At 42.5% G+C, this 9,503-nt stretch overlaps 1 protein-coding gene across 1 annotated transcript in view; it reads left to right on the plus strand.

Annotated features, from left to right (window-relative positions):
• The first annotated feature begins 9,331 nt into the window (after window positions 1-9,331).
• LOC109755181 (presenilin-like protein At2g29900) overlaps window positions 9,332-9,503 on the plus strand; it is a 1,673-nt gene continuing 1,501 nt past the window's right edge. Inside the window, exon 1 of the mRNA XM_020314077.4 lies at window positions 9,332-9,503. This exon is cut by the window's right edge and continues 1,501 nt beyond it. Within this exon, the coding sequence (XP_020169666.1) occupies window positions 9,392-9,503 (112 nt within the window). The 5' untranslated portion in view covers window positions 9,332-9,391.

Below are 9,503 nucleotides of genomic sequence, written 5' to 3' on the forward strand. Positions count from 1 at the left end.
ACTTGTCGAAAACCTTTTTGTGACAATTCGAGCTTTGTAGATTGTAACACTACTATCAGCGTCCGTCTTCCTCTTGAAGATCCATTTATTCTCAATGGCTTGCCGATCATCGGGCAAGTCAACCAAAGTCCGTACTTTGTTCTCATACATGGATCCCATCTCAGATTTTATGGCCTTAAACCATTTTGCGGAATCTGGGCTCATCATCGCTTCCTCATAGTTCGTAGGTTCGTCATGGTCAAGTAACATGACCTCCAGAACAGGATTACCGTACCACTCTGGTGCGGACCGTACTCTGGTTGACCTACGAGGTTTGGTAGTAACTTAATCTGAAGTTTCATGATTATCATCATTAATCTTCCTCACTAATTGGTGTAGGCATCACTGGAACTGATTTCTGTGATGAACTATTTTCCAATTCGGGAGAAGGTACAATTACCTCATCAAGTTCTACTTTCCTCCCACTCACTTCTTTCAAGAGAAACTCCTTCTCTAGAAAGGATCCACTCTCAGCAACAAAGATCTTGCCTTCGGACCTGTGATAGAAGGTGTATCCAACAATTTTTTTTGGGTATCCCATGAAGACGCACTTCTCCGATTTGGGTTCGAGCTTATCAGGTTGAAACTTTTTCACATAAGCATCACAGCCCCAAACTTTAAGAAACGACGGCTTAGGTTTATTGCTAAACCATAGTTCATAAGGTGTCGTCTCAATGGATTTAGATGGTGCCCTTTTTAACGTGAATGTAGCTGTCTCTAATGCATAATCCCAAAACGGTAGTGGTAAATCGGTAAGAGACATCATAGATCGCACCATATCTAATAAAGTACAGTTATGACGTTCGGACACACCATCTCACTGTGGTGTTCCAGGTGGCGTGAGTAGTGAAATTATTTCACATTGTTTTAACTAAAGTCCAAACTCGTAACTCAAATATTTTACCTCTGCGATCATATCGTAGAAACTTTTATTTTCTTGTTACGATGATTCTCTACTTCACTCTGAAATTCTTTTTCAAATGTTTCAGACTTATGTTTCATCAAGTAGATATACCCATATCTGTTTAAATCATCTGTGAAGGTCAGAAAATAACGATACTTGCCGCGAGCCTCAACACTCATCGGACCGCATGCATCAGTATGTATTATTTCCAATAAGTCAGTTGCTCGCTCCATTGTTCCGGAGAACGGAGTCTTAGTCATCTTGCCCATGAGGCATGGTTCGCAAGCATCAAGTGATTCATAATCAAGTGATTCCAAAAGCCCATCAGCATGGAGTTTCTTCATGCGCTTTACACCAATATGACTTAAACGGCAGTGCCACAAATAAGTTGCACTATCATTATTAACTTTGCATCTTTTGGCTTCAATATTATGAATATGTGTATCACTACGATCGAGATTCAATAAACCATTTATATTGAGTGTATGACCGTAGAAGGTTTTATTCATGTAAATAGAACAACAATTATTCTTTGTCTTAAATGAATAACCGTATTGCAATAAACATGATCCAATCATATTCATGCTCAACGCAAACACCAAATAACATTTATTTTAGGTTCAACACTAATCCCGAAGGTAAAGGGAGTGTGCAATGGTGATCTTATCAACCTTGGAATCACTTCCAACACACATCATCACCTCGCCCTTAACTAGTCTATGTTTATTTTGCAACTCCTGTTTCGAGTTACTATCCTTAGCAACTGAACTAGTATCAAATACTGAGGGGTTGATATAAACACTAGTAAAGTACACATTAATAAGATGTATATCAAATATACCTTTGTTTACTTTGCCATCCTTCTTATCCGCCAAATCCTTGGGGTAGTTCCGCTTCCAATGACCAATCCCTTTGCAGTAGAAGCACTTGGTCTCAGGCTTAGGTCCAGACTTGGGCTTCTTCACTTGAGCAGCAACTTGCTTGCCGTTCTTCTTGAAGTTCCCCTGCTTCCCTTTGCCCTTTTTCTTGAAACTAGTGGTCTTGTCAACCATCAACACTTGATGTTTTTCTTGATTTCTACCTTTGCCGATTTTAGCATCGCGAAGAGCTTGGGAATTGTTTTCATCATCCCTTGCATATTATAGTTCATTACAAAGTTCTAGTAACTTGGTGATAGTGACTAGAGAACTTTGTCAATTACTATCTTATCTGGAAGATAAACTCCCACTTGATTCAAGCAATTGTAGTACCCAGACAATCTGAGCACATGCTCACTGGTTGAGCTATTCTCCTCCATCTTGTAGGCAAAGTACTGTCAGAGGTCACATACCTCTCGACACGGGCATGAGTATGAAATACCAATTTCAACTCTTGGAACATCTTATATGCTCCGTGGCGTTCAAAACATTTTTGACGTCCCGGTTCTAGGCCGTAAAGCATGGTGCACTAAACTATCAAGTAGTCATCATACCGAGCTTTTGTCAAAACGTTCATAACGTCTGCATCTGCTCCTGCAATAGTTCTGTCACCTGGCGGTGCATCAAGGACTTAATACTTCTGTGCGGCAATGAGGATAATCCTCAGATCACGGAGCTAGTCCGCATCTTTGCTACTAACATCTTTCAACTTATTTTTCTCTAGGAACATATCAAAAATAAACGGGGAGCTACACCGTGAGCTATTGATCTACAACATAGATATGCTAATACTATCAGGACTAAGTTTATGATAAATTAAAGTTCAATTAATCATATTACTTAAGAACTCCCACTTAGATAAACATCCCTCTAATCATCTAAGTGATCACGTGATCCAAATCAACTAAACCATAACCGATCATCACGTGAGATGGAGTAGTTTTCAATGGTGAACATCATTATGTTGATCATATCTACTATATGATTCACGCTCGACCTTTCGGTCTCAGTGTTTCGAGGCCATGTCTGCATATGCTAGGCTCATCAAGTTTAACCTGAATATTTCTGCGTGTGCAAAACTGTCTTACACCCGTTGTAGATGAACGTTGAGCTTATCACACCCGATCATCACGTGGTGTCTCGGCACGACGAACTTTGGCAACGGTGCATACTCAGGGAGAACACTTTTACCTTGAAATTTAGTGAGAGATCATTTTATAATGCTTCCGTCAATCAAAGCAGAATAAGATGCATAAAGGATAAACATCACATGGAATCAATATAAGTGATATGATATGGCCATCATCATCTTGTGCCTTTGATCTCCATCTCCAAAGCACCGTCATGATCACCATCGTCACCGGCGCGACACCTTGATCTCCATCATAGCATCGTTGTCGTCTCGCCAACTATTGCTTCTACGACTATCGCTACCGCTTAGTGATAAAGTAAAGCAATTACATGGCGATTGCATTGCATACAATAAAGCGACAACCATATGGCTCCTGCCAGTTGCCGATAACTCTGTTACAAAACATGATCATCTCATACAAAAATATAGCATCATGCCTTGACCATATCACATCACAACATGCCCTGCAAAAACAAGTTAGACGTCCTCTACTTTGTTGTTGCAAGTTTTACGTGGCTGCTACGGGCTGAGCAAGAACCGTTCTTACCTACGCATCAAAACCACAACGATATTTCGTCAAGTTAGTGTTGTTTTAACCTTCAACAAGGACCGGGCGTAGCCACACTCAGTTCAAACAAAGTTGGAGAAACTGACACACGCCAGCCACCTGTGTGCGAAGCACGTCGGTAGAACCAGTCTCGCGTAAGCGTACGCGTAATGTCGGTCCAGGCCGCTTCATCCAACAATACCGCCGAACCAAAGTATGACATGATGGTAAGCAGTATGACTTGTATCGCCCACAACTCACTTGTGTTCTACTCGTGCATATAACATCTACGCATAAACCTGGCTCGGATGCCACTATTGGGGAACCTAGTAATTTCAAAAAAATTACTACGCACATGCAGAATCATGGTGATGTATAGCAACGAGAGGGGAGAGTGTCGTCCACGTACCCTCATAGACCGTAAGCGGAAGCGTTATGACAATGCGGATGATGTAGTCGTACGTCTTCACGATCGACCGATCCTCAGTACCGAACGTACGGCACCTCCGTGTTCAGCACACGTTCAGCTCGGTGACGTCCCGCGAACTCACGATCCAGTAGAGCTCGAGGGAGAGTTTCATCAGCACGACGGCGTGATGACGATGTTGATGAAGTTACCGACGCAGGGCTTCGCCTAAGCACCACTACGATATGAACGATGTGGATTATGGTGGAGGGGGGCACCGCACACGGCTAAGAGATCAATGATCAATTGTTGTGACTCCAAGGGGCGCCTCCCTCCCCGTATATAAAGGAGTAGAGGAGGGGGAGGGCCGGCCCTCTCTAGGGCGTGCCATAGGGGAGTCCTACTCCCACCGGGAGTAGGATTCCCCCCTTCCAAGTTGGAGTAGGAGAGGTAGGAAAGAGGAGGGAGAGAAGAAGGAAAGGGGGGCCGCCCCCCTCACCCAATTCGGATTGGGCTTGGGGGGGGGGGGCTCCCCCTCCTATGCTTCCTCCTCCTCTATTCCACTAAGGCCCAATAAGGCCCATACACTTACCGGGGGGTTCCGGTAACCTCCCGGTACTCTGGTAAATTCCCGAATTCACCCGGAACCATTCTGATGTCCAAATATAGTCGTCCAATATATCAATCTTTACGTCTCGACCATTTCGAGACTCCTCGTCATGTCCGTGATCATATCCGGGACTCCGAAATACCTTCGGTACATCAAAACATATAAACTCATAATACCGATCATCATAGAACTTTAAGCGTGCGGACCCTACGGGTTCGAGAACTATGTAGACATGACCGAGACACGTCTCCGGTCAATAACCAATAGCGGAACCTGGATGCTCATATTGGTTCCTACATATTCTACGAAGATCTTTATCGGTCAAACTGCATAACAACATACGTTGTTCCCTTTGTCATCGGAATGTTACTTGCCCGAGATTCGATCGTCGGTATCTCAATACCTAGCTCAATCTCATTACCGTCAAGTCTCTTTACTCGTTCTGTAATGCATCATCCCGCAACTAACTCATTAGTCACATTGCTTGCAAGGCTTATAGTGATGTACATTACCGAGAGGGCCCAGAGATACCTCTCCGACAATCGGAGTGACAAATCCTAATCTCGATATATGCCAACTCAACAAGTACCATCGGAGACACCTGTAGAACACCTTTATAATCACCCAGTTATGGTGTGATGTTTGGTAGCACACAAGTGTTCCTGCAGTATTCAGGAGTTGCATAATCTCATAGTCATAGGGACATGTATAAGTCATGGAGAAAGCAATAACAGTAAACTAAACGATCAAGTGCTAAGCTAACGGAATGGGTCAAGTCAATCACATCATTCTCCTAATGATGTGATCCCGTTAATCAAATGACAACTCATGTCTATGGCTAGGAAACTCAACCATCTTTGATTAACGAACTAGTCAAGTAGAGGCATACTAGTGACACTATGTTTGTCTATGTATTCACACATGTATTATGTTTCCGGTTAATACAATTCTAGCATGAATAATAAACATTTATCATGGTATGAGGAAATAAATAATAACTTTTTTATTGCCTCTAGGGCATATTTCCTTCACAGGGACTAGGCGGGAAGAACCATATTCCATCTTCAGAGAGCCGCTGCCGCCTCGCCTCTCCGAGCAGGACACAAAGCCTAACAAAACTAAAAAAACATAAAAAAAGGAGCCCTCGCCGGCAAGGGCTAGGATCCACCACGCCTCCATGGCCCTAAGACCATAGGAGACGAGGTAGATGCTCACAGGTGGAGAACCTCCTAATTTTGAGAATTTTTGTGACCATTGTCACTCATTAGCGTCTTTCTAGTGGTGGTCGTGTTGTTTTTACGAATAAAATTCTTGTTCTTTTTCTGGTGGTGTATCTAGTCAGAGAGGTTTGTGCCTTCGCAGAGCTGATTATTCAGATCGAATGAATTTATGTTATTGTGTCATATTGCTTTTGTTGATTTGATTCTTTGTAGAGTCGAAATCTTTTCTTGACACAATGGTAAAGATCATGTGGTTCGATGACCTGCACTTCTTTTCTTGATCATCTTCAGTCCAAGTCCGTTCATTGGTCATGGCTTGCTATCTTCTTAGTTGTGTGATTCAAAGGTCTTCTAGAAACCTTTTCTTGAAGGTGGAAGAGTGGCAATGCCGTTCATTATTATAAAAAGTTTTAAATATTTCAATATAGATTGAAATGAGTGAACATACACACTAAAATGCGCCTATATTTGTTTTAGAATTTATTTTTATAAAACAGCTTATAATAATGAACAGAGGTAGTAGTTTCTTTACCAATATCTTGGCACTATTTTGTCTTGCAAAGACTAAAATCACGGAGAAGATGTCACTGAGCAATTTCAGGCGGGGTGAAAATTAAGACTAACACAATTATTAAAGTAAAAAAGTTTAGTTTTTTTGGCTTTGTGGACGCCTTCCGCCTGCAACCCTATATTTCAATATGGTAGAGTTTTTTTTTGTTTTTGTTTTTTTTTTGCGATGGACAGTATGGTAGAAGTTGCTTTGTAGTTTCTTGGAACTTAAATTCGAAGTATTGATTATATAGTGATTGCGAGTATGAACAAAGTTATATACATAAAAACTTGGTTAAACCTACATAGACTATTTTAAAACAAACAATGACTTCCTCTCGTTTTCTCTCCTAATTCTAGGCGGATAGGGCAAATTCTTCCCTGCAGACTTCACCGACGAGCATGTGGATTCACCTCCCCTTTGCCTACCGCTTTGGCGGCCAGTGGTGGAAAGGTGAATCCTAGTGCCTCCATTTCTGGTCGGTTGTTTAGGTTACGGTTTTTTAGTCCTCGCAGGTGCGGTGCTCAGGCGGATTACGACGCTTCTTCTTCAGGTTTGTCTTCCGGGCTTTGATCCTTCTCGAGTTCGTCTGTTTGAACGTAGTCGATGGAGCTCTGGCGTAGATTTCTGTCGTCTCCGTGGGGGCGATGAGGTTAGGATTTCTCGTCATGTGGCAAGATTTAGTGTCAGATGCTTTAGATCTATGCAAGGTTTCAATGGCGACTACTCCGGCTCCAAGGCACTGGTTCTTAGGGGCACGTGCACGAAGACTTCCAGACTATCACCAAAAAAGGTCAAGCCGGCTCCGGTAGGGGAGCGACGACAGCAGCGCGTCGACGGCTCGTTCTGGCAGCAGTAGCGATCGTTCGGTGGTCTTGAAATAATGACGTACTTTTTATTATTTTTGAAATGCTTTGTAGTACTCCCTTTGTTTTTATTTAGTCCGCATATAAATTTGACTGAAGTCAAATGTGAAGTTTGACCAAGTTTAGAGAAAATAATATAAATATTTACCATAACAAATATATATGATGTGAAAATGTATTCAATAGTGAATCTAATAATACTAATTTGTTATTGTATATGTTAATATTTTTGTCTCTAAACTTTGTCAAAGTTTACAAAATATGACTTGATCAAATCTAATACGCGGACTAAATAAAAACGGACACGTCTAGCCAGCGCTCAGCCGCTCGTGATGGTTAACAAGTGGCCGGCCATTTTAGGATATTTCTTGTCCCTCCTCTTAATTACGAAAAATTACTCCTCTAATCTCTTTTTCCATGGCGTATTAAATGCCAGTACAGCCATATCCTTCGTGGCATGCATTTTGCTATCTTGTGCATTTAATTTATGGTTTCAAAATTTTAGAAAAGGCATAACTTTCAATCCGCGCGTCAGAATTACGATCCGTTTTCACCGTTGAAACCCTTGCGACGTGCTCTTCGAAACAAGATCCTGTATGGGTATGTTTCGATGAATTTTTTTGTGTGCAACTTAATCCCTATTTGATGCAACTGTCTAGGAGTCAATGTGCAACTACATGACTGTCGATGTGCAACTTTTTCCTACTAGTGAACGTTCACTTTTCACTCACACGAATAGATATAAACCCATTTAATTCGAGTTTTCATTTTTCTAAAAAGTTATAACTTAAGTCGAACATCGGAGCTAAGATCCGCTTTCACCATTGAACCCTGCGCGGCATGCTCTTCGACTAGATCCCGCATGAGTATGTTTCGACAGATTTTATTGTATGCAATTTAATCCCCGTTAGGTGCAACTACCTAGTAGTAAATGTGCAACTATCTCAGAGTTGATGTGTAACTTTTTCCCTAGCCATGGACGTGTAGTTTCACTGATGGCACGTCCACCCGAACCAACCCCCTAACAGTGAGACGTGCAACTTCGTCAGTTCCTCAGGCCAACTGCTTAGTAGCTAATGTACAACTTCCCCCAACCTACCCCCTAATAGTGGATGTGCAACTTCAGATGCTTCCTCGACCAACTGTCTAATAGTGATGTGCAATTTTTCCCCCTACCCTGTGGAAGTCTAATTTTCCCAGCTAGTACCCTGTCCAAACCACCCCTGCTAGTGAGATGGGCCACTTTAGCGCCCCGTTTCTATGCATCTTTTCAGTACCGCTTGGATGTCCAGTTTTCACCATCCAACTATTCCTGCCGGTGAGATGTGCGACTTCGTCTGTTGCCCCGACCAACTGCCTAGCAGACTATGTGCAACTCCACATGTTACCCCTGTCAACTCAAACTACACAAGGAGTTGCACATCGATAACTAGAAAGTTGGCTGGAAGAATAGACTAAGTTGCACATATTGCTGGTAAGATGGGTGGGACAGGGCGTGCATGAAAAATTACATAGCCACAAGTAGTGAAGGGATGCACATCGATTACAAGGTAGTTGGCAGGGCCAGCAGACTACTTGCACATCAAAAAAGGTTGGTTGCCACGGTTGCTAGGTTACAACCTCATAGGAAGTTGGATCACGTAGCTCAAAAAATTGGTTTTGAAAAAAAATGCACCAAGCAGTACTAAAGTTGCACATTGTACTAACAGAGTTGCACCATATAGCATTACAGTTGGCATAAAAAAATCATTGAAATATACCCATGCGGGATCTAGTTTCAAAGATATCGTCGTAAGGATTTCAAAGATGAAAACGGATCTGAATTCGAACATAAGGTTCAAAAGATATGACTTAAAAAAATGAAAACCCGAATAAATACAAGCAGATATGTTTTTTCTAAAGCAATGTGACCAGTGTGAACGCATAATAAAGATAATTATACGAATAAAAAGAGAGGGAGTACTTATGATGAACTTTATAGTAGACCTGATCCTTTCCAAAAGAAGACCTGAAAGGACAACTGAAATAAAATCCAAAATTTAGTATCTTTCGCATCGAGTCTGGACTTGTAGGGAGGCGAGGAGACCCTGGTAGGACCCACGGCGCAGTGAGACAAAACTCCCGAAAGGCCTCCTCCTATTACAGCAATCGAACACCACGGCCCAAACGATCCCCATCTCCGCCGCGAGACCGAGAAGATATGGCGGACGAGGGCCCAGCCCCAGCCCCCGCGGCGGCCGCCGCCGTCCCCGTCGGCGGGGCATCTGCCACCATACTCGACACTCTCGGAGAGGATATCACCCGCATCGTCG

Source organism: Aegilops tauschii, chromosome 4 (assembly GCF_002575655.3).
Source record: "Aegilops tauschii subsp. strangulata cultivar AL8/78 chromosome 4, Aet v6.0, whole genome shotgun sequence".
NCBI lineage: Eukaryota > Viridiplantae > Streptophyta > Magnoliopsida > Poales > Poaceae > Aegilops > Aegilops tauschii.